The following is a 25,714-nucleotide window of genomic DNA, read 5'->3' on the forward strand; positions in this document are numbered from 1 at the left end:
TTCTGTTCTATTGATCTATGAGTTTTGTGCTAGAACCATACTATTTTGATCACTACAGCTTTGTGTAGTTTACCTTGAAATCTGGTGTTGTGGTACCTGCAGCTTTTTTCTTTCTCAAGATTACTTTGGCTATTCATGGTCTTCTGTGGTGCCATACAAATTTTAGTATTATTTTTTCTCATTCCTTGAAAATTCACATACATTTTGTCATTCAATCTCATGGCAACATAACTGATCAGTATTGTCACCACTGCCCTTTGCAGATGAGGAGACTGGCTCAAAGAGATATTGACTTGCCAGAGCTATAAATGGAGCTGGATTTCTGGGTTTGTTCTTCCAACTCAAACTCTGTATTCCTGGGCTCATCCTGTTATGTCACTACTGGTGGTTAACTTTTATTATCTTAATCACACTTGGATCTTATCCCTACAGCTTTATAAACAAAACTAACTGTTTGCTTTAGGTTTCCAAACTTGGGTCAGAGTTTAGAAATTACGTAAATTTCCTATAAAGCATTATTCTCAACCAGCTGCAATTTGACACTGGCGTCTCCTGGGTAGAGACTTTCCACACCCCCCACCCCCTACCAGTACAGTCCAGCCCAGGATGCCAGCAGTGCCAAAGTTGGAGACCCTCACTAGGAAAAACAAGACCTATTTACCCATTCCTGACCTGGATTTTCAAACCCTCCACCCCATCTTACATACATGTAATATTTTTCTGCTACCCTCAAAATTACTTAAAATCTAGTTTTGGGGGTGATTTAAGATAAAGCATTATCTTTCATAACAGGCATAATTTAGAGTATTTCAGTAATGTTACTATGAAAAAGCATTAATACTGTGCCAAAAGTGTCATATATAAATTAGAGTTTTCTGAAAAATAGTTTATGTTACTGGGCAGGAGGAGAAAAATTAAACCAAAGCACAAATATTTTACTTCAAGCCAATATTTTAATTTTTTTTATTTTCTAGTTTTGCCTATGTTGAATGTGAATAAAAAATAGATAAAGGATTCTTTTATGCAGAGCTTTTAGTTCCTTTGTGTTTTGTTTACTATTCTGCCTGTTCATTTATACCAGCTGGGTTTTCAGAGTTGTTCAGTTTGTCATATTTGAGTAGACAGTTTTTATAGAATGGACAGTACCCATCTAGGCTCTTCCAACTGAGGTCTTAGAAGGGACATCTTGAAAGTACTCCTTACATACAAGGTGACATTGTCATATAACGCAACAATTGACATATTGTTGAAAGCTTATAATAACTGAGATAATAAACAATGTGAATTACAGATTTATGTAAACACTTTGCTTTTTCGTAGAGGTTTTATAATGCGGTAATAATCATTAATTTTAAAAAGCATGTGCTGTAGTCTGAAACCAGATGTTATGAATAGCATCTGTCAAGTTGATAATAAACACTGAAGGCTTTATTATAAGGAGTTAGTTTAAACATATAGACAGTAAGCCTCTAAAATATGGGAATTTGAATAAGATTATATAAAACCATACTTCAGCATTAATAGAAACATTACAGTACCACCCAAGTTATTAAAGAAAGTTTAAGAATAGTATAATGTGCTCTCCATGAAGCCATTCTTGTCAATTTTGGTTTGCTAACAGCAAATGAAAGAGCACAGATTTTGCTAAGTCAAGCATTCCATTTACAGTACGGTTCTTTTTAAAATGCACTTGATAACAAAGTGTTAAATACTGATTGTATTATTTTTTTGTTACTGAGAAAAGAATGTTCAAGCATGAGATTTATGCAGAATCATTTGTGTACAGAAGGAAACTGCAGTACGTGCTTGTTTTTCTTGATCCTCATGGAGCAATAGTTTTGCAAAATTCTGTTGAAATTTTTTGTCATAAAGTAAGTCAGGGGACTTACCATGTAGGAATAGATTTTTGCTGATTTGCATAATACCACCATTTTTAACAGAGTTCAAGTATTCCAAATGTATTAATTTCTAAATTTTATATTAAATGGCTATTACTCATTACTACTTTCTGAAGTTCCCGAGCTGCACGCTCATTCTGCCTGCAACACAGCGAAAAGCCGCGGGCTGCACTTCCCAGTACCTCACCGGGTTGTTGAACAGACTTATCGCACTGTATAAAGATTTCTTCATCTTCGGTACTGTTGGGCAGAAGTCATTCACTCCCACTTTTGTAATTGAATTAGAGTGAAGAAAGATGATCTGTGGCAGTAGGAGAAAGAATGGATTAAAAGTACATAATAAATGTAAAAAGAAAACGTTCTTTTTATAGTCCACATTTGTTCATGGCTTTATTTGTCCATTTATTTTATACTGATTTGACTGTATTTCATCAAAATATATGTACTTGTCTGTTTATGCCTGTTAAATACTTATTGTATCAACACAGTTTGGAGGCTGCCTGCCGTGGCCCAGAGCACGAACGCCCCACCCCCACCCCCGCCCTTCGGCACATAGCGGTGCATGTGCGCTGCAGTGCCATATTTACAACTCTGGGTTTGCATAAGAAGTATTAGATGAGCAGAAGAATAGAATTCTCCTACGGTTAGGCCTGCAATGTGACTATGAATTGTTAGCTAGCATTCTCTGTGATCAAGGCAGAGAAGTGTAGAGCTGCTCTTTTTGTAAGTTGTTTTATAGAAAAATAATGTCTGTCGACAGCTCGTATACATATCTGTATACAGCATCAACATTTGAATCTTTAAATTATTATTCAGAAAGAATGGACAGTATAGGAACTTCTCTGCATTCCCTTTAATAGCCCTTTAAATTCTTCCTTGGTATTTTTGGGAGCTGAGATTTCTGAGAAGTAAAAGCATTCTGCTGACAGTATGTTGGCATATGAAAAAGTAGAAGCCTTTTTAGCCACAGCTAAGGTAGTGGTTCTGGCTGTCGTTACATTTGCCTTTACATTTTGGTGAGACTGATCTGAGCCAGTCATGAGCACTTGAGACATTGTTAAAAGCTTTAAGTTTGGTGTTGGAGCCCCCTGTGCCCTCTGTCTGTCTTGGGATGTTGTGACAGGTGCTTTGTGTGGTTCATGCATGTTTCCCAGCAGCTCAGGGTCAGTGCAAGGTACAGATTTCTGCAGCATTGACCTCACTGGGAATGAGAAACAGTGCTGGAAATGGACGTGTTTGCTTTGTGAACGTTGGCTGAATTGTACCCTTCTGACTTGTGTTCTTCTTTATAATTCTGTTTTTTGTGTTCTAATTCTATTCATTAAAAAAAAAAATGCTAGCAAGAGTATAGGTAGGTTTAAAAGCAGACAGAAGCTGGAATCAGAGTAAATTCTGGTGGAATAAAGAACGCAAATTGGGGATAACTTGAGAAAGGAAAAGACTCAGGTTGTACTCACTGGTTAGACATTTAAATACAGCATTTGAAAAACTCAGAGTAAAAGTCAACCTTGAGATGAACACCTGTCTCTAACCACATCCATTTTGATGGCTTTTATCTCAATGGAGTGTAGTGAACAAAACTTCTTTAAAGATAAATCGGGAAGAAATCTAGAAGCAGCAGTGACTCAAGGCCCATTTTTTTCTCAATGTGTTTTGCTTCTTGGAAGATGAGGATGTTGTGTATCGAGGAAGGCACACGAGAAAAGTGGACTGAGGTCAGAAGGGATTAAGTAGGGATTCTTGATGGGAAGACCGTAGATGAGAATCAGGGGGATCTGTGAAACTCCTAAAAGCATGTACAAAATATTGTCTTCATTTTTTGTTCTTGGAATGATCTAAAATTTTATCAGATACTCCAAGGATTCTTGGGCCCCCTCCCACCTAGTCAAGACTTGTCAGATTAGAACAAAAAAGTTTCTAACAATGAAGAAGAAGAAATGTGAACCCATGACGCTCCAGATACTGACTTTTGATTATGTATTGTGGCCTGCATTTTTTTAATCATACACATTGCTAATCTAACACTTGATAAATGAAAATACCCGGGACCTTGTCTCTATGCTCTTTGTGAAATGTTTCCAGAATGAAAAGATATGTGATCCTCCTTGGATTCCTGGTGACCAGTCCTGCCTTTACATAAGCATCCCCTGCCGCCCCTGAGACCTGAAAGTAGCCAGGCCAGTAACTTCACCATGGTGGCTTCAGAGGCAGGAGAGACTGCAGGTGGAAATGGCACCTGACGATATTTTAGCTAACATCTCCTTAGAAGCCCTGTCTTAGGACACCTCAGGCAACTGGACCGTCTTTGCATGTGCGCTACCCTTACTTCTGGTTTCGTCTTTGCCTCAGGTCCTCACATGTTTCGCAGAAACAAAGGAAAGTACTAGTATCTACAAAACAGCAGTGGAACGTTTTACCTGGAGATATTTCAACTCCTGTAATCCTGAAGGGATTTTTTTTAGTTTGTTGTTTTCCAAGTGTATTTCTCTCACTCGTGGTATGTTAGCAAGACTTCCATTTTCAATGTCAGTGATTCTGTTGTTTCCTAGGCCCAGCCTAAAAATGGCATAAAGTGCATCAACTCTTTTATTTTTTTATTTTTTTATTTTTTTAAACAAGTATTTATTTTTGAGAGAGAGAGATACAGCGTGAGTGGGTAAGGTGCAGAGAGAGAGAGAGAGAGGGAGAGAGAATCTGAAGCAGGCTCCAGGCTCTGAGCTGTCAGCACAGAGCCCGACATGGGGCCGGAACCCATGTACCGTGAGATCATGACCTGAGCTGAAGTCGGATGCTTAACCGACCGAGCCACCTGGGCGCCCCAACTGTATCAACTCTTAAGCAGATCTTGTGACAGCTGAACACACCACAACTGAGTGGAAAGCATACACCTGACCTATTTGCATGTGTGTTCAGAGAAAGGTACTTCCTGGTTTCATTTAATAACCCATTTCAGGGTGTAACAGCTGTCTGTGTTTTCCACTGTCACCGAAGTCTTTATCTAACCTGCATTAACAACAGGGACATTTGAGAAGTATTCTTCTCCTTCCACTTGGTGTCCCTCTTGGTTTTCCCTTCACGACAATGACAGACTTGATTAGGGCCCTTCAAGGGGTCTCCAAGGGGTCTCGCTAGTATCTCCATCATATCACTACCACTTCTGAGTTGGGATTTAGAGAGCTTTTACCTTTGTAGGTCTTTGTATCGTTTAAAATCCTCGAGTTCCACAGTTGAAATTTTATTATAGTCTAAATGAAGCTCCAGTAAAGTTGATGGAAGTTCTAGAGATAAGAAAAGTAATAGGCATGTTAGGTCAGGCAAAACCAAGTCCCATTTATTATTTATTTACTTGTCAAGTTTCACATTGTAGACTTTGGCAGTCTTTTAGAGATCTGCTTTTTTTTTTTTTTTTTTAACTATTTATTATGGAGAATTTCAAGTATACACAAAAATAGAAGCTAGTTTTAGGAGCCAACACACTGCTGTCCAACATGAACAATTATCTCCATTTTTCCAAGATATTTTCATCTACCACATTAGCTATTTGTCATTGGCTGCCTTTATTGATTTGTTTTTCTTCATTTACTTGTTTTTTTTGCTAGAGTATTTAAGATTTAAAAAAATTTTTTTAATGTTTATTTTTGAGAGAGAAAGAGCATGAGCAGGGGAAGGACAGAGAGAGAGAGATACAAAAGCTGAAGGTCTCCAGGCTCTGAGCTGTCGGCACAGAGCCCGACGCAAGGCTCAAACTCACAAACCATGAGATCATGACCTGAGCCGAAGTTGGACACTTAGCTGACTGAGCCACCCAGGCACATCTTTTTAGCTGGAGTATTTAAAATCAAATTCCATATATAATGTCATTTCACCTGTAAGGTGACATTTCACCAATGTCTCTAACTGACAAGGTCCTCTTGTTTCCACATGGCTGTCTCATCCGTGTCACAGCTGACAGAATTAGAGCGGCTCTTTAAATTTTTTTTTTCCAACGTTTTTTATTTATTTTTGGGACAGAGAGAGACAGAGCATGAACGGGGGAGGGGCAGAGAGAGAGGGAGACACAGACTCGGAAACAGGCTCCAGGCTCCGAGCCATCAGCCCAGAGCCTGACGCGGGGCTCGAACTCACGGACCGCGAGATCGTGACCTGGCTGAAGTCGGACGCTTAACCGACTGCGCCACCCAGGCGCCCCTAGAGCGGCTCTTTACAATCACTGAATGTTGCTTTCCCGAATGATCTCATATACGGTGTTTCACAGTTGATTTGTTCAAGTCAGGATCCAAATGTAAGTTTACAGAATGCATTTGTTTCTCCCATCTCTTAAAATTTCTTCTAATATTAAGTACATACTTCCTCCTTTTTCCCCATCCTGCATGGATTTCTTTCAGATAATGATTTGTTTGAGATGCTCACTTGTGTATTAGACTGATGGCTTCCACATAGCATTTGTCTTAGTCGTTTAGCCCCTATTTCTCATGAGCTGGTGGTTAATCTAGAGACCGATTAGAATCAGTAGATCAGCCCTTTCTACAAGGTCCATTATTTCATTAAGAATGGGAAAATGGTGATTTTCTGACTTTGTCATGCTTAATGCATTTATTAGGTAGGATTCTTCTCTGAAGAATTTTCCTTCGTCAATTATTTAGTCACTTTGTAATACAGTTTTTACAGAAAAGACAGCATAAATGCTTTCTTCTTTTAAGTAATAAATTGGTGTGATGCCCAGTGGTGACCAGTGAAATTTTTCTTCGTATCTTTATGAACACATGGATTTAGATCCATTGAAGTATTTATTCTCTTCCATTAGTAGTAGTTTCTGCATAAATTAGGAGGAACATCTCCAGTGTAACCTGGCACATGCCAGGTACTCTGTGAATGAATGTGGGCACCTTCTCTTCTCACCCCTGCGTGTTCGGACCCCAGCCCTCCCCAGATTAACAGAGACTGGAGCGAAAAAGATAGCCAGAAAATTAAATCACGCTTCATTGTATTAGGCTTCTATATATAAAGTATTATTTGTTAACCATAGGCTCTACTTAGCTAGCTAAGGAAGGCGTTCTTTTTTTCAACTCTTACTGAAACATTTCCTTCCTTTATTAGTGGTAGACTGTTGACAGTAATTGAAATATCCTTATAAATATCAGTATTCTTCCTGGCTGAATTTATGTTGATTCCAGAGTCTATTTTGGTTTTTAAAATTAATAAAACCAGAGGGCAGGAAAACAATTCTAAACTGAAGAGGGTTCTAATTTCTTGAATTCTAATTAGTTGAGCTTAATTATATTCATGGAATGACTACTCCAATATGTTAAAAAAAAAAAAAAAAGAGGGGGGAGGTTCTGTCTTCAGAGATTTTATGTACTTACTGAGCAAATCCATCATACATATAGAAATCACTAAAAAGGTACCATAGAGTGTTCCGGCCTATTCTAGAATATGCGGTAGCAAGTCAAAGAGAGAAATCTGTTCATGCTGAGCAGTCAGGGAAACTTTCTGGAACAGGGTTTGTAGAACTTGAGGGGACTATTCCCTTTCCTAGAGCATGGAGAAAGTGGATAACCAAAGAGAACAGCATAGCCTCTACTGGGTAAATGAGCGATGTATGAATTTGGGGGCGTAGCTCAGTGACTGTGCACAGCACTGGCATGCTTTTGTGCAGGTATACTGCACTTCCTACCCAGTGTGCAAACAGCTGTCTTCCCCTTCCATGCAGTGGTATTATGTAGCAGAATTTTCCAAGTGAACTGAGAGGAGAATATGTTTCACTCTCCTTATGTCAATTTGTCAGGTCTGGTAAGGACCCTTTGGACCTCTGCCTAACTTCATCCTGCCACAGGGCGGGGTGGGCAGGGGTGGGTAGTTATGATTGAATTACATTTCAGCAGTCAGCCTTAACACGTTAGCAAATAAATTATGAAAACAAAAAATTTATCTGGTTTTTGAATGTCATAGATATCTTGAAAGAGTAGTTATATAAGATGAGAGATTTAATTCCAATTTAAATTTCTAGAGATGTAATATGTTCCTTAAGGCTTTGGAAGAATCTTGAAAGCACTGTGAGAAGTTAAACCTTCATTTTTAAGATACACCAACATCTGAAGAGAATTGCTGTCCAGATACTGCAGCCTAGGAGAAGCTTCTGGGGAGCGCAGCTCTGGGGGGCAGCAGCCTTCTCTCTCCTCCGCGGCCCTCCTGTCCTGCTCTCCACCTGCCCCTCGACTGTGTCTGCTTTTAGCACGTACAAGGCATTTCTGTATTTAACTTGTCAAGTGGCATGTATTTTTGTTGGTGTTTTAAAGATGAGAAGGTAAATAAAACATTTTAGGTTTCATGTTGAAAAACAGCCACCTTACCGAAAGCCAGCTAAGGTGGTTTTTTAAATTGTGTCGTTCTGAATTAAACTGATTTTTCCTATATAAAAAAATTGTCTTTCCACTTTTACTTTATGATTTTTCTCCTTTGTGAAAGATCACCACTTGATTCATAAAAACAGCTTTGCTGTGTTTTTAACTTAACAGTTGATGTTCGTTTTGTTAATCTTCTGAGTCAGGTGTGCAGTAAACAGGTTATGAAGTGGCTGCTTTTACTGTGGACACTGAAGGACAGAGCTGTTTGAAAGGAAACTGTAGTGTTGATCTTAGGTACTGATCTTTCTGATTCAGGCAGTCATCATAAGTGAGAGCGGGCACCCTTGTCAGAGACAAGGAATGGACTCTGAGCAGGAGTCCTGAGAAAGGCGAACTTGTCCAGTTTATTGCCAGACTGGGAGCTTGCAGGGAAGCACTAGCAGGCTCTAGATGCATCTCACTTTGAGGCGCTGGCTTCAGGCCACGTGGTAAAGAACAAGGTGCCCATTCTGGCGAAAGGGTTATGTCAGGACAGGGCATTCGCCCGGTGCCTCACACCACCCTCTGACCTCTCTGTTCACTGGCCCGTTAATCTGCACAGCACCCTAGTGAAGAATGGGGTTCAGGGTGCATACATACCCCTGCCAGAGCCAGCATCTGCCCCAATCTGGCCTGAAGGCTGCACCCCGTATTACTGCTGCATGGCTGGGAAGGGTCTCCGGCCCCAAGCATCTTCCCCAACCTTCTTCTCTAGAGAATGCCCACCCCTAGCAGGTGCTTCACAGAATGACAGGTATAGATGAGTAAATGTCAGGGACGAGAAGGAAAATGAAAAGTTCATTACTTCTTCATGTTTGTTCTCACTGGGGAAACAAAAGATTCTGGTTTTACACTGGTTGGGGGTGGGGGGCAGGGGGAAGCACATATGGCTCTTTGTGTGTGTGAGAAAACAGTAAATTCCATCCTACCCTGACCAAATACGCAGGTAACGAGGGTTCTGACTGCAGTGTGGTTTTGACGTTGCATACAGCTTATATCAGTACCTTTGATGGCCATTTAGAAATGACAGTGTTTTAAAAGTACTTTATCTTAAATAAATACAAACCTTTAGGAATTGAGGTCAGTTTTGCTTCTGCGATTCTGATATGGAATACTGTCACTCCTTCAAATGCCCCCGGTTCAATCCCATTATTATCGAGAGGGTTTGCACTCATTTCTGTGGGGGCAAATGACATAATTTAGCGTGCATTCATTGCGTATGAAGGAGAGCACAGTGCAGAGACGGACATCCCAAGAACATTCTGAGAAGCGTGAACTTCATCCTTTACCCTGCCTCACTCAAGGTGTTTGTTTCTGTGTCTGTTCCCTTTCTGTTCCTCTCAGAGAAAGACTGCTTTGTATTATATAGCCTGAAATAGCAATATGCTTATATTATAGTAGATTAATACTAAGATAGATTTAGTATATAATAGAATTTTGCTTTGAATTACTAAGTCCGTGACTTGTTATCACTCTGTTCTCACCACGAGCATATTTTGTTAATATTACATTAGAAAAAAAAAAAATCCTTCATATAATTTAAAACATTTGTGTTTTCCAGTATGCATTTGTCACCTAAGCTTTTAAAATTATAAGTCAATTAGAAATTGTTACTTGATAAACAAATATAATTTTGAGGAGATGCCAGTAAGTGGGGCTATTTGGTAAGTGCCAGCCATCTGACTGAACTCAATATGTGAATAAATGAGAATATTGATTGTGAACTCTGAATGAATATTGTGGAGGGTGGTGGTGGGGTTAGACCGTAGGTGTTAGAGGTAGGATAGGGTGGAGCTTATGATGTACAACAAAAAAGCCCTTAGCTTAGCAGTCTTAAAGCAGATGATATAAATTAGATGTACATTCCAAATAATCACCGAATTAGTTTTGTGCATTGCATTTGAGTAGTTTATACAATACATTAAAAATACTACCTTTTTTTGGTGTAGGAGTAACTTTCTTATTTTTTTAAAATACTACCTTTAAGTTAAATTTGAGGAATAGATTTTTACCAGTTAGGGTGCAGTCAGAAAACTGAAACCATACTAGGTGCTTCAAAGGGGATTCCTGAGAGCATGTGTTACAAAAGGCAGGTTTCTTTACATGATATGAATTGTGTGTTATACTTTGATTTGTAAATGGCTTATCTAGATAAAGATTATCAGATTTTAAAAAATTGATTTCAGAAATTACCAGTCTTAAAATTATTGATAATGGTAAAGGTCTCTACATTTGCATATTGCTTATAATTCCAAAATGTCCCATTCATTTGCATAAACTTACCTAGAACATGTAAAGTATTCATTCCTTTGAATGTCTCCTTTTGTATTTTCTTAACTTTATTATCATGAATTCTGAGTTCTGCTAGCGATTTGGGAAGATTAAATGGTATTTCGCTTAGTTGATTGTGGGACAGGTACAGCCTTCTCAGCTTCTTTGTAGTTAGAAAGGCTTTTGGGTGGATCTTTGTTAGCTTATTGTTGTTCAGAATCAAAGCCTAGGTAAAGCATAAAGAGTTACACCATATTGTGAAGTGGATTTGATTTACCAATTCTGCAGTGATCAGTGTGTTCATGGAAACCGATATGAATTAGATCATTCATATACTTTATTAACTATGTAAACAATTCCCCCAGCCCAATCTAAGCTAAAGAAAATATTTACTACTGTGTTAGAACAGAGTGATTTTGAGGCTTTAGTTTGTCTTTCAGCAGGTGATGTGTTAATACAGTTAGCCCGCCTCCCACCATTTCCCTGCATGGAAGTGATCGATGGTATTGTATCTAAAATTCTATTCTGTCACACCAAATGCATTTTTGTATGATTTTATCTACTTTTAAAACCTTATTTCTTTTACATTTTCTGACGTTAACCATTTTTCCCAGACTGGAGACCTGTAGGAGCAAAGTCCTGCAGAATGTCCCCAGCATTTGGCATATCTCAGATACTGGGGAGACCCTAATGTGTCCTGAGAGATGCTTCAGCCCTTCTCTGTGCCTCAGAGGCTGCAAGCCCAGGGAGCGACAGAGCCCCCTCTTGAGTGTGGAGGGCGCCTGGCTGCTGCCCCAGGGGTGCTGGGTGCGGGAGCTACTCGCCATTCCCAGGGGCATGGCAGTGGCTGGGGCTCTGTTCCCTGTGACCTTCCATCCCCCTGCTTCCTTCAGAGGGCAGCTGTAGGGTGGTTGTGCTGACGACTGCTGTAACCAAGCCCGGTCCACACCCACCTTCCTGGTGTTTCTACACTGACTTAATATGCCTTCCTGGTGTTACTTATGTTGTGCTCCTTCCATAGCAGAAATACAAAGACTTTGGCAGCTGAACTCCCTTTATTGTTGTTTCCTGTAGGTCCTTTCCTTACCCTTCTTTCAGATACACCATCTGTTACAAACCTCACCAGAAGTTAGATTAACCCTGGGAGGAGAAGAAATTGCATTTTGTTACCACGTGGTAACACGTATGTTTTCCTGTGTGCCGCCAGTTAAGTTTGTTCTCCTTCCTTTGGTTACACTAGGGTGTAGGGCAGGGCGGGGCAGCGACCTGGTGAGTACTGTCTGCTCCGGTGGGCACTTGCCGTAGGCCCCCACTGCCAGGGGTCCCAGCGGGAGCGTGTGTGGGCTTGAGGGCAGCCTCCCGCTGGGACATGCATCTTCAGAGCCACCAGGAAGGAGGAGTGAGGGGTGCAGAGCGGAGTGGGTGTTTACCTGGGGCCACAGAGGCCACCCCAGCAGGGTGGACTGGCAGAGTGTCTCCAGCTACACTGTGCCTTCAGTGCTGGCTTACACACGAAGGTCCCAGAGCCCCACGTAGTATGGTTATATGTAAGGACAGGAGACAAGAAAAGGAGAGCCTTTGAGAAGCTGGACAGTGAGTCCTCATGGTAAATGAGGCTGTAATAGCTAGCTGGCAGAGGGCTGGACATGCATGCAATGATCTCACCCTCTTTCTGCTGCTGGACTGGCCTTGGGTAAGAACCAGAAAGCCAAGCAGGCAGCTAAAACACACAGAATTTGCAGAATATCTGAGAAAGCATTTTGGTTCTCTTTAAGGGTAGGTACCATATGAGTTGATATTATAATTAAATGTCTTAAAATATGCAGCATGCCTATAATACAGGTATAAAGTGTGTGTCCTAAGAAGTGCTTTTACGTTGAGCCAGTCTGGAAGCACTGGGCTGTTGGCAGCCCAGTTAGTAGCTGTGTGCTGAGCACCTGACATGCATTCATCCCTCTAAATAGCCTCTCTGACTTCCATATCATTATTACAGCCCTTTCACAGCACAGGAAGGCCATGCTTAGCCAGGCGAGCCACTGTCCCAGTGCCTGCTTCTTCTGCTGGGGCCAACGTTTGAGCCCAGGCCTGCCTGACTCCAGACACAGTACCACGTAAAACTGACCAGACAGAAATTGAGGCCTAACACAGCTCCTGACACCTTTCAGACTCTCCTTTCCCAGTGAATAATGGGAGTACAAGTGGGCTGAGTCCCTGGGATACTCCTAAAATGCCACAAAGTTCTATGACAAATTAAATTTAAACTGTTTATGATTTTGGTATTAAATAGGACATTGGGACACCTGGGTGGCTCGCTTAGTCAGTTGAGCATCCGACTTTGGCTCAGGTCATGATTTCGTGGTTCATGGGATGAAGCCCCGCCTCAGGCTTTATGCTGACAGTGCAGAGCCTGCTTGGGATTTTCTCTCTCTCTTTCTCTCTGCCCCTACCTTGCTTGCATTCTCTCTCTCTCTCTCTCTCTCTCTCTCTCTCTCTCTCTCTCTCAATAAATAAAGTTGAAAAAATAGGACATTAATTATTCTTGTGGTTGTGTAGCTCAATATAAAGTTGAAGAAGGGGTAGAAGCATTCATAGGCTGTATTTCCAACTTCTGAGAGTTAGTAATGGCCTTGCCATTCTCCATGAGTTCCTGTGGTCAGAAGGTGGTGGGGTAGACTAGACATTCTTGGTGGGGCTGTTCTCATATTTTAGTGAGGCCTCAGTTATAAGATAAATACATGCTCTTCCAATCATTCTTTTTTTTTTTATGAAAACTTTATTATATACGGAGCTGAATCTAAGCTGTCTGCACAGCACCCTTGGAAGGGAGGGGAGCAGTCACGGCCCCGAGAGTCCACACCTGGCAGCACGGAGAGGCGTGTCTTTGCCGGGAGGCTGGCCTGGCCCCCCTCAGGGTGCCCCTCCTCGCCAGGCAGGCGTGGCTTGAGGATTGAGAGAGAGCCTAAGGAAGGAGGAATGTTCCTCGTGGTGCCTAGAACATGGCCGGCTTCCATGTCCTCACTCATCCAGCTGACAGCAACTGTGCTGGGACTCAGCTGGTCCCCTTCCACTGCCTACTAGGACGGGTCATCAGGGTCCATGCACTGACCCAAGTGTGACGAGAAGGCAGGGTGGCCTCCAAGAGGACAGGAGGAGAACAGGCCTACGTGGGTGGCCGCAAGAGAATGATGTGGCCGTGGTATCTCTACCTTCCCCTTTTAGTGGGATACTGCCCTACAGGTGACAGGCCTTGCATTTCTTTCCTCTAGCACAGCATGAGAATGTACACACGTGGCCTTGAAGGCAGCACTAGTTCATATTGGCTTGCCCCCACAGCCTGGTGCGGAAAAAGGGCCCCCACCCTAACTCCGTGCTGAGGAGAAGAGAGGACACCCCCATGGCTGTGACAGTGTGGAATCAGGCTCTTCCCACACCAAATTCCAAATTAGATTAGAAATTTTACTTGCTACAATCTAAAGGCTCTAAGTATTATAAACACAAAAATAAGAATCCTCTAAATCTTAGAAAATTAAAATATTAACAAATATTGTAAGGAAAAATTAGTTTTCATTTTTAAAGTTCTAGAAGAAAAGCCATACAAATATATATTAATCAGTTAGCTATTAGATATATTGCATGTGCTGCTCTCAGACTTATGGTGTCTTCCAGTAAGTCAGCAGCTTAGGGACGCATTTCCTCATACTGTATGCTAATTGCGTTCCTGTAAATCGTCATCATCATCATCTTCTTACTCATTTTCATGCACAGTGACTGTGATTACCTGAATAGATCATGAGCCCTGTAGGACCATTTATTTGTAGTCTTACCTCATCACCTTTCCCCGGGCCGCTGCTTCAGTTAGCTTCACTTGAATTGAATTATTAACTAAATCTATAATTTCTCACGAGACACTGCTGAGTAACAGGGATTCTGTCATTCTTCATACACAGAAAAGTAAGACTTGTTGACACAAAACAAAATACAAGTCATCCTTCTAGCAGCAATAGATTTTCGCTTAAATATGAATATATGTTCTTACATAAAGTGAGGTGAGTCCTTTAAAATCATTTTCTTTGATTTCCTTAATTTTATTGTTTTGAAGGTCAACCATCTGAGTATCAAATGGAATGTTGCTTGGGACGGAGGACAAACCTGAGAAATAAACAAACATGTTACACACATACTGTATGCTAAAGAGGAGTTTTCTAATTTGACACCAATGCAGGTTAAAATCCATGATTACCAGTAAGAAACAGATAGCAATAACATTGCTCTTTGAAAAGTCCTGAAGACCTTTTCAAGTCACTTACTTATTTTTGCAAGGTTTCTAGCTGGGTCTAGCTGCCTCTGCTCATCTGCACAAGGAGACGTGAAGTGGAGGCACATGAGGGTGTGCCTCCATGACTGCAAGGGGTGACCACCACTGAGGGGCAGCTCCTGCCCAGGCACTTGGCTGAGAAGTATTCACACTCTGTGCCAGTTCTCAGGCGCTTGTGGTGCAGAATTGTAACCTGTGGGTTTTCATCATTTTAAGAAGCCTCAACATGTGGAAAGTTGTGCTTAGAAAATAAATTATATTATTTTCATGGGCATTATAAAAATGTTACATGTATTTCCTTTAATAATGAACTCCTCTACTTAGTTGTAAATTATTTGATTTACACAAACTTTCTCATCTGTATCTCACTGTTGATGCCTGGGTGTGTGATAGACCTTTCCGGAAACTCTCCCCCCTCAGCACTGGGTCTCTCCCAGCCATTGCTCTGGCCAGAGGCTCCCTGGGTGCCTGTCAGCCTGCGCTTCTCAGCGGGTGCGACAATAGCCTTCTTTCTGTCCTCTCAGATAAGGCACAGCTGCACTGTCTCCTTGTGTACGTATTCAGTAAAAGACTTCAGTGTTTTTTCCCCCTCTTGAATTAAAAAACAAAGAAGAGCAGGAAATTATAAGAGCTGACGCAATGCATTTCTTCCTTTCTTTTCTTGCTTTCCCTGGATGGCTGAACCTGCCCACCCCTGCTTGTTGTCAGACAGGCCATATGGCAGTTATGCTTGATGAACATGGGGCCTTCTTGGTTTTCCCCAGCATTTACCGTCAAAATGTTCAAACATACAGAGAAGTTGCAAGAATTTTACAGTGAAAACCCATATTCTCTCTCTACCATCAACATTTTACTACACTTGCTGTTCATCCTTCAGTTCATCTTTTTTATGCATCTTACAGGGAGTTACAGCTGTCAGTATGCTTTTGGGGGAGCCATCCTTGCTCCTGAAGAGCAAGGGCTCAGTATCCAAACACTGAGAGTGTCAGCACTGCCCCCTGTAGCCCTCAGTACTTTCCCCTCCATGGTTGACAGTGATGACTCACACTCAGTTTGACCATAGACAGGAAGAGGCAAAGGGGGTAACTTGGTAGGTTAGCAAGGTAGCAGTTTTGTTAGGAGACGATTTGGGTCTAAGGAAATGAAGTAGAAAGTCTTGGAGGAAAGCGGTGGTGGCTCTGCCGAAAGCACCAGGTAATGTGGACTGGGGTGGCCTCGCTCAGCCCACCCCTGGTGAAACTGGGAGCTCTAAACAGAAACTGATTTTCTGAGGGAGAAAGACCCTCTTCATCGTCGTGGTCACGTGGGAGAGTGAAGTGTGTACCACCTGTGTCGGACTATTACAGGTTATTCTTGGGTAAATTTTGTCTAGTAGGGTTTTTCAAAGCTAAATATATAGGAGGCTGTGCAAGGAAAACACTGTTTGCACCAGCTGGCTGTCAGAAGGTCACTGGGTTTTCTCAGCTTTTTGATGGCAGTCACTGTCCTGGGACGGAGCTGGGTGACGTCTCCTCCCAGGTCTTCACGTGGAAGCAGGTAACATTGTTCTGGAGCGAGTGTGGAGGCCGCCCCAGAGGACTGTCTGTGCTGAAGGTGAGTGCCTCCTTGGTCACTCTTAACCCAGAGCCAGCCCCACTTACATGAGCCTGTCCTGCCTGGGACGCAGTTTATAAATAACAGCAGTTTAGAAATAATGGCAGCACATTCTGTTGTTCCCTAACCCCGACCTTTCTTTGCCCCATCTGCCCTGGCTTCTGTTTCCCTTCCCTCCCCGGTGTGCTTCCAGTCGGCCGTTCTCAGGCCCTGCTTACAGGTAGTCATCTCTTCCTCACCAGAATGCCAGAGATAAACTTAAAACCCATTTTTCCTAGCCTGCATATTCCATCAAGACCTTCCCAGTGATGCTAGCCCATCATAAGCTCCTCTTTTGTGAATGCTTTTTGTTCCCCTCTCTTACGTTGTCCCGCAAATGCGTACTTTATTGAAGTCTCTGCAGTGGATTGTAAAAGTGCCGTGGCAGAGGGAAGTGAGTCTAAAGCACTCAGAGGCACCAGCTGCCCACGTACACCCTGGAAGTGGCCCTCTTGGGCCTCTAGGCCCAGAATGACAGGCGTGTGCCACACCTTAGCTTCCTGCAATGGGGCAGGTCTGAGTCTTCCCTCATCCTGGAAATAGCCCAGCACAGTAACCCCTGATGTGTATTCCCCATCACACCCTCCCCCTGAGCAGGCTCTGAGTGCAGGCCTCTATTTGAAAGCATCTTCATTGGAAGTATTAAAAAAATAAAGTACTCCGAGAATTACACATTTTTAAGACTTTGGAAAGTGATTTGGTTCAACCATTTTTCTAGACCATTCTAAACCCAAATCATTCAAAACAGAATAGAGCACTGACTTTAAAATGTCTAGATTAGAGATTTCACAAACTCTATAACCTGTTCTAGACAGGCCGTTTATTTTTTGTCATTGTAGAATGTTACTAGAAAGCACAGTATCAATCTGCTGACATCCTGAAATGAAACCACAGTGACATCCATCCTCTCTGAAGGGAATTAAAAGGAAGCATTTGTGTCAAATTTGAGAAGAGAAGGAAGTGTTCTATATATGAAATTCCCATTGCTTTTCTCTGGTTTTCTGGATTTTTAAAATAAGTGTGGATATACTTTGAGTTTGTTATATTTTCAAAAGTCTTAAATGAAAAATTGCTTTATAATTAGTGAGCTAATTTTTGAAATTTCAGTGAGAACTCTCCCTATCCTTTAAATTTTGCCAGAATGACATTTTCTCGAAAACAAGTTGATGTGTGTTCTTACCTAGATCAGAGCAGTGTACAACTCTCGAGTAGCACTGGCATCCAAATGGACACGTTGGGAACAGATCGAACGGGAAGAAGGGGTTAATTGGCTCTCTTGTTGGAAAAAGAGAGTTGTCCGCATCAAGGTCACTGTCCCCTTCGTCTTCCATGTCCTTCAGCATCATGTTCTTCAGTGTCACATATGAAGGGTGAAATAAGGGCTTGGCGGAGCACAAAGCCAAGAGCACTAGGAGCACACACCCCTTCATGTCGCCTGGTGAGGGGTCAGCCTTGGACTAAGGAGACAGCGAGACTAAGTTAAAGTTTAACCAGAATCGGTTCCTGTGTCCATGCATTTCTCAGAGCAGTAAGAACACAACAGAATGGCACTCAGACCCGTTGCAAGGGTGACAGTGAATTTTATAAAGTGTTTGGAAAGCAGTTTGGCAATATGCATTGGAAGTTTTAAAAATATTTTTCTTGTCTACTAATTCTACTTTTTGTAATCTAGTCTTGGGAAATAATTCTTTTTTTTTTTAAGTAAGTATTTATTTATTTTGAGGGAGAGAGAAAAAAAGGGAACAAGCAAGGGAGGGACAGAGAGAGAGAGGGGGAGAGAGAGAGAATCCCAAGCAGGCTCAGCACTGTCAGCACAGAGCCCAACGCAGGGCTCCACTTACAAACCATGAGATCATGACCTGAGCTGAAACCAAGACCCCATTACTTAACCAACTGAGTCCTCCAGGCACCCCTCAGGAAATAATGTGCATAAAGATGTCCATCACAAAATTACATATAATAGTAAAAACGTTAAGGACCATATGAATGGTTAGAGGGAAATAATCAAAATAGGGTATATGTTTTCCCTGAAATACTTTGGAGCCCACAAAATATTTGCAAAGAAGTTTAAAAATATGGAAAATTGTAATTTTGAAATTACAAAAAAAAGCAAATATGAAAAATCAGTGCATAAAGTATACTTACAAACACTCAAACAAAAACCTAGCACAAATATAGCTAACTGATGATAATCCTGGGTGGTGGAACTATGACTGATGTGTCTTTTTTTTTTTTAATTTTATAATTGCCAATAAGTACTACTATTATACTTAGGAAACTAATAAATGCTTTTAAAAACAAAAACATCATGCCCGACTCCCTATTCCCCAAATCCTTCCATTGCCTTAATATCTGTGTCCCTTTCAAAGCAAAGCCCGCGTGCCCCCTTGGCATCACATCTGGAAGTCTTCTGGAACTGATCCCCACCCGCCGCCAGCCTCACTCTTAGACTTGGTCACTGTTTCCACAGTGTCACTTGGATTTCTTCCTTCTAGTCTGTTCCATTGTCCAATACCTGATCCAGAGCATCTGAGGGCCGGACTTTCTTACTCTTTCTCGTCTTTCCACAGAGTTCTGTTTGTTTTCAGTTGTAATTTTTAAAGCCCACACAAAACTGGAATGAATAAGAACCTTCTGAGAATAGATTTGTTGTCCTCTTACGGCAGATTTTCGCACAGGCATGTTTACATACCATATATGTACATACATGTTACATATCCTGGTTTCTTAACTGTGTGATCCTTGTGAGGCATCCATTCTTTGTAATTTTCAAAAATGGAAAGCATTATGAAATTATCTAAAACAGACTAATGGCAGTCTTCCCTTGGGGTGTGCAGTTGCCTGCATACAGTTGGTGAGGCTGTGTTGGCCATCCCAGGATATCCCTCAGCCCGGTCCCCAGGAGTGCAGCCAGCCTGTGATAGCTGCACAGGACTCCCAGAGTCTGTCACAGGTGGTCCAGCCTCAGGAGGACCCAGTCCCCCAAATCCTTGAGTCACACCAGCTGCTTCCAGTTTCTCAGAACCCAGAAATCAGCTTTAACCTCTCTGTGTGGCCTTGCTCTTTTGGACTTAGGCATCAGAAATGAATTAATTATCTTAATGAAAATATTCATTTATATGTGGTATGTCTTTTAATCACCAAAGGAAGGTGAAAAAAAAAATCCATCGTCAGTTATTAACCTGATAATGAACATTATTTAAACCTTAGAAATTTAAATGGCGACATGAACATCTTGTCCACTGGGTAGCTGGACATCACTGACCAGATACATGAGATTTCTCTGTGATAACCCACACTGGATTACGTTAAGGATAGGATATACACATTTTTAATTTTAATAATTCACTTCAGAGCCAGCCCTGGCCTCCCACCTCCTCCCTGCCTTACAAAGTGGTCAATTCAGTTTACTCTAGACACGTCCTTCACCTTAACTAAGAGGGGTGGGAGGCACAGAGAGCGTCTGTGGCCTCCGAAAGAATTAGGCCCAAGTTACAGCTCACATGTCCCAGCCTGTTGTCTGCATTTTCTGCTGCAGCCCATGAGGGAACACGCTCTTTCATCCTGCATTCTGGTGGCCTTACAGGCACACTGTCATCTCCTCTTCTCCAGCCAGTCTACACATTGCTGCTGACATACATCTGCACAGGAAGGGGTACAAACACAGCCTGGACTGAGGGGGCATGGGAGGGGGTGGTCGTGTGGTCAGATTCATATGGGCAGGGACCCTGTGCTGGCAGCATGAGGCCCAGCAGCGTCTGTCAGCTGGCTCAGGGACAGGCAGGTTCCCATTCTGTGTCCAGTCACCCAGGAATCCTGGCGTGGGTGCCTGATAAGGTCAACTGGGCTTCATTTCCAGTATCACTTTGTCTCTGGCACATTATTTCTGCTTTCCAGCTGCCTGCCCAACTTTGATTCCCTATCCTTCTGTGGGGCTCCTGGCTCCTGAATACTTGGTTCCCAGCTTTGTGTTGACCTTCTGAAGCTCCCTTTCCCTAGCTCATTCAGCCCTGGGTGGGTCCTTAGCCAAACCAAAGCTTGTCCCTGGTACCAATTTACTCTTTAACATTGTTCTGCATTGTAGCTTTGCCTTCTGTGTCCATAGCTGCCCGTCTTGAGTTAAATGCCATTTGCAATCCTATCTTCTTCCTTCGTTTGAGGTTGCTGCAGTTTTTCAGTGGGCATTTTATCAGGGACCTGTTGTGTACCAGGCACAGTATTAGGATGCAGAATCTGTGAAGTAGAGGCTCTTCTGTCCCTCGTTTCCCTCCTTAAAAAATAAAACCATGGCCCCCAATCTGCTGCTCTTAACCAAGCATGGGCGTGTTATAAAAGCCAATGCCAGAATGTCAGGGGCATTCATAGAAACACTGAACCATAAATGCCTGTCAGTAAACAGAACTGAACCGCAAATAGGCAGCGCCAACTGTGTGCACCATGGCCGGCACTCTGGAGAGATCTCCAGGTGTGTGGTCCCCAGATTCGTAAAGGAAAATTCTTCACCAGAAGTCTGTTTACTCCTCATATCCTTAGTTTACTGTTTGAGACCAATAAATATAAAACCATCTGTAAAATATGCACATGTGGAAAAAAGATTAAAATAGAATACGCAAAACTAGTAAGAGAAAGAGTGGGCTATTGAGTGAAGGATTGTTTTACTCTCTCTGGGGGTGTAATTTTTAAGTTATTTAAATATCAGGCTCTGGTCCTCCATATACTTTTGCCTTTTCCCACCACTTCTGTAGCAAAAGTCAAACAGCAGTGTCCACATGGGAAATCTTTTGGGGCCATGGTTTCCTGAGGCCAACTCCCCTTCACTCCTGCTGCTTCCTGCTGCAGTCCTGCTGCCCCCTGACCTAGGTGAGCCCAGGAGCCAGGTGGAGGCAGGGACCAGGTGTGACTGGTGTTAAGGGACAGCACTGTGAGGAGCAGAGCTGGGAGGACTTAGAGGGCCACGCACAAGTGAAGGGGAAGAGGACACCAGGCATCAGGGCTGCAGACCAGCCCACCTGGGGGTCAGGAGGCACATCAGCCAGTATTCCCCCTTCCTCTCTCCTTGTCTCGGAGGAGGTGGGCCCTCTGGCTGCTGGCTGATGGAGCAGCACCCCCTTGTACCTGCCTCCTTGGGGTCCTTCTCCTGCAAATGAGGGAAGAGACTTGTGGAGGCAAGGAATGTCATCTGGGTGGACCACCTCCCTGTGTTGGAGCTTCCCCAGAACATTCTGGGTCGGTTAGCGTGTCCACTCTCTGCTTGCATGACTCCAGGGAGACGACTCAGGAAACGTACTCCTCGAGAGGCATCGGCTCCACTGCTGTCCATCTGTGCTTCATAGGAAATTCTCTGTATTGAGACCAAAAGTGCCTTCTGGCATATTCTTCTCTCTCTGCTACTTCTGACTTCTGTTAGCCATGTAAAACTAATGTGATCTTTTTGCATTCTTTTATCCTGTTTCCTTCTTTAGAAAGAGAAGTCAGGCAAGCCTTGGTTCTGTGATTCCTTTATCTGAGGTGATAAAGCCACGGTAAAGTACAAGTGATTATAGACCCCAAACCTTGCCCCATTCTAGCCGACCAGTTTCTTACCCACAGACTCTGTATAGCAAGCAGTGTTTTTCCCTATTATTCAGAAAGAATATAGAGAATACTATTTCTTATTTAAAATAATGTGACTTTGCCTTATTTTAAAAATCTGGAGTTTATTCATATTTAGGCTTAAGCTCTTATTTGATTAGTGTGGGCAATGATTAGATTGTGCTATTTTTAAAACTTTTTAAGATGTTTGTGTCTTGTTCTTAGGAAGACTCAGTATTTCCCCAGTTTAGACCAGTTTTGCCAGAGTTTCTTACTCATGGAAAGCTTTGGACTTTGGTTTCAAGTTTCTTCTAATCAGAATAATATCTGGAATACTACTTCAGTGCTACTGCTGTTATTAATAAACCACGGCACGTTGGAGCCAGGAGAGGCCTGGGAGGCTTTCTTTGCTCCCACTGCTCGGCCCCTCCACACAGGCCTGAATCCCACAGTGACTTCCAGACAGTAACCAGACTCTCCTTGGAGAGGACGGGGCAGGCGGTTTGGCCAAGTTCTCAGGACTGGAAATGGAGCTAAGAAGTGTCTTTCTGAATTTGCATAAACTCCTATTTTCCACTTAAATGTTCCACACACTTAGAACGGAAAATTTGTCTAAGTGAAATGGTATTTCCTCTGACACTATTATTAGGAAAATAAGCCACTATGCTTTTAAATCCCATGGTTAAAGGTCTGCTTGGCAGCCGTCCCCCTTGGCTGACATGTCCCTATCCGCTCACAAATGCTGGTAGTAGTTTTCAGTGTGTAAATGTGACAGGACGTGCTCCGTGTGTCCACAGAAGGCATCCAAGCTAAATCCAGGTACAGTCAAAGCTCAGCCCTGAAAGTGAACGTCCAAACATGCATTTGGAAACTTACCCACAATACCTTTTGGGAAGGAAACTGACGCTTTTAAAGACCACACTGCCCTTAAAGAAATAGGCTTTACTGTAGAAGTATAAATCACATCTGATTAAGAAGTTGCTGGCCTCTTTTCCTTTCATACCAGTTTTTGTCCTTCACCAGTTTTTCAGGGCATCTTAAGAAACAAAGAACTCCTGCCTCTTTATTTTCTACTGCCTCTTACGGTGCCTAAAGACTTGTGCTTGTAAAGTTAATCTATTTTGTCTCGAACCTCAGGTCAGGTACCCAGATTTTCTTTTTTAGTGTAGTAGCTAGTGGTAACGGAAGACTCCTTTCCACCACACTGTATTGCGAAATACCGAAAACAAAAACATCAACATGCTTTCACATGTGTGTGGGCTTATGATTTCTTTGTATTTCCTTTTTTTCTTTTTAAACAACTCAGTGATTCTTAGTGGGATTGAAAAGAACAGCACTTTGTTTTTAGAGAGATCTAGACCCCTCGGGTTTCTTTGTGACTTAATCCTACACCATGTGTCCACTGCTGTCGCTGCCACACCTCTGAGCACATGAACAAGGAGGAAGCTGTGCTGCTGAGATTAGGAGGAAGCAGAGTATCAAGTACTCTGTTTAATCTTTTTAAATCTAAGATTCAGTTAAAAATTTACTTTGGGAGGGGACAAAGGAAATCTTTATTTTAAATTCTGATTGGAGTTTTGTGAAAAGAAAACTGATCTCTCATATTGGATATAGACCTAGTTGAAGTATTGCTGATAAATATTCTTTCTTGGAATTATTATAGATTTCCATGTTAACTGTCCAGTGCCATCTCATTACATAAGAATAAGGAAGACATTCATCAAGGAAAAATATGAATAATTCAAATGTGTGACATTTGAATAATTCATACATTTTGAAAACACTTAGAAAATAACAGTTTTAATATTTACTGTTTCATTTAATGTATTTGGGATATCCCCAGACTTCATATCATTAATTATTTTAAGGTAATGTTATTTTCCTAAGTTCTTTAAATGATATTTAAAATCAGCTATGTTAAACATATGGTAAAGCATAATAACAGGTTTTCATTTAACTGTAAAAGTCACAATTACATGAGAATAAATCCATTCTATATGAAACTTAAAGGCGAGAGTAATTTTAGGGTATGTATTTAAGTGCTGATTTTTAAGGAAGTATGCAGATACACTTTATCATTTAATGTACAAGCATTTATGCTAATAACACTAACGCACCCTTTATATCAACTACAAAATAATAGTACCCTGTCCATGAAAGAAAGACTTGGAAACATACCTCGTAAACAGAGAGTCAGCCTCTTGAGAGAAGTTCCCACCGTGTACTGCTTCTCCCGAATGCCCCTGCTCTCAGGTGCTGTTTGAGGAGAAGAGATGAGAAGGTGTTACGTTCAAAAGAAAGACGCCCTCGCTGGAGCCTGATGTGGCGGCACCCTGGGTGACACTGGAGTAAGCTGCCTCCACACATTAGCCCATGTTAGGACTGAGGGGCGAGATTAAAACTTGTTACTGCTCATGTGTTTTCCATCACTGTTTGTACCGGAGCCAAGACTTCTAGCTAAACCCTAGACGTCTACTGGAAGATTCTGAAGAAGAAAAAAAAGAGAGTTGAATAATGCATGGCTGCTGGCCATTCAAAGTGCAGTCAAAGTCATTCAAGAAATACCTGCTCTGAAAATATACTTTTTGAAATTCTTAAATGAACGAATACTGACCCAAATTTAAAAATTTGGGTCACCCTATATAGACTAGCACGATCACCCTATATAGACTCACCCTATATAGACTAGCCTATATAGACTAGCACGATCGTTCCCGGCTTGGGTGAAAAAGTACCCACGTGCCTGAAGGGTCAGCCCCAAGTCCAGGTATACCTGAGGAAGCAGCCGGGCTGCCGTGCTCTGCTGGTGGCCGAAGCCCTCGCATCAGGGTTACCGGTCAGGGTTTCCCTCGGAAGCTTCCGGCCCTGCCACAGGGACACGGGGCGACGCGGCCCAGGCCCCGGCGCGCTGCGGCGCAGACCGACCCACGGACCCACCAGCCGTCACCACGCGGCTTCCGGGACACGTGGCAGCAGGAGGGCAGCCTCCCCTGAGAAGAACGGCATCGTTGGCACACCGTTACCTCTCCCCCCTGCGACCGCGTCCGGCTCCCACGGCGGCTAGGGCCTCTTCCTTCCGGGGAGGACGAGTCTCTGCGGGAAAGAGCCACCGGGCCCGGCGCCGGCCGGCTGCGGGGAGCGTCCCGACACGTGGACGCGCACAGTGCCCCCCGCGGGCACGCAGGGCCGGCTCTCCCACGCCCGCCCCCCGGGGAGGTGGCTCCTGGGACCGTGAGGCAGCCGGGCCGTGCCGGCGCGCGGGGTCTGTGAGCAGCGGGCCCCACGTGCGGGCGTCTGCCGCGTGTGGCTCAAGCGCGCGGCCGCACAGGGACGGGGAGGGGGGTGGGGGAAGCCGACGACGGCGTTTGTTCTCCCGAGTCCGGAGCAGCGGCTCCCCGCGGGAAGCCCCTGGGCACGGCGGTGGGTCCCGCGCGCTGTCTTGTGTCGTTCTGCAGCTGCAACGGGTGTGGGACTGGACACTCGCGTCGGTCCCGTCGCACACGTGGAGCCCCGAGGCCTCCTCAGAGGACACCGCTCACTCTCGGGCCCGGCCTTCCTCCCCTCGCGCGGGGTTTTCGAGGTCCAGCCGGCTCGCCGTAGTTCCGGATCGTGCGGCGGTCGACGTGTGAACGTGCCACCCGCCG

General features: G+C 43.1%; 2 protein-coding genes across 5 annotated transcripts in view; one reads left to right on the plus strand and one right to left on the minus strand.

Moving 5' to 3' along the window:
* The window catches only part of CENPP (centromere protein P), a 228,023-nt gene that overhangs the window by 112,361 nt on the left and 89,948 nt on the right, over positions 1-25,714 (plus strand). The window lies entirely within an intron of this gene.
* On the minus strand, positions 1,407-24,498 carry ASPN (asporin). The gene is made up of 8 exons (XM_019434291.2): positions 24,249-24,498; positions 17,680-17,956; positions 14,589-14,701; positions 10,565-10,778; positions 9,348-9,458; positions 5,083-5,176; positions 4,316-4,454; positions 1,407-2,199 (listed from the first exon to the last, which is right to left on the minus strand). The coding sequence occupies exons 2-8, from the start codon at positions 17,927-17,929 to the stop codon at positions 2,002-2,004; spliced, it is 1,119 nt and encodes a 372-aa protein (XP_019289836.2). The 5' UTR covers positions 17,930-17,956; positions 24,249-24,498; the 3' UTR covers positions 1,407-2,001.

Source organism: Panthera pardus, unplaced genomic scaffold (assembly GCF_024362965.1).
Source record: "Panthera pardus isolate Hobbes unplaced genomic scaffold, ASM2436296v1 HiC_scaffold_20, whole genome shotgun sequence".
NCBI lineage: Eukaryota > Metazoa > Chordata > Mammalia > Carnivora > Felidae > Panthera > Panthera pardus.

Excerpts from the sequence above, each read along its gene's own strand:
- ASPN (XM_019434291.2), bottom strand. The coding sequence starts at position 17,929 with ATGAAGGGGTGTGTGCTCCTAGTGCTCTTGGCTTTGTGCTCCGCCAAG. Across the intron at positions 14,702-17,679 it reads TGTACACTGCTCTGATCTAG|GTTTGTCCTCCGTCCCAAGC; the intron begins GTAAGAACACAC and ends TTTATTTCTCAG. Across the intron at positions 4,455-5,082 it reads CGATACAAAGACCTACAAAG|GCTGGGCCTAGGAAACAACA; the intron begins GTAAAAGCTCTC and ends TGCCATTTTTAG.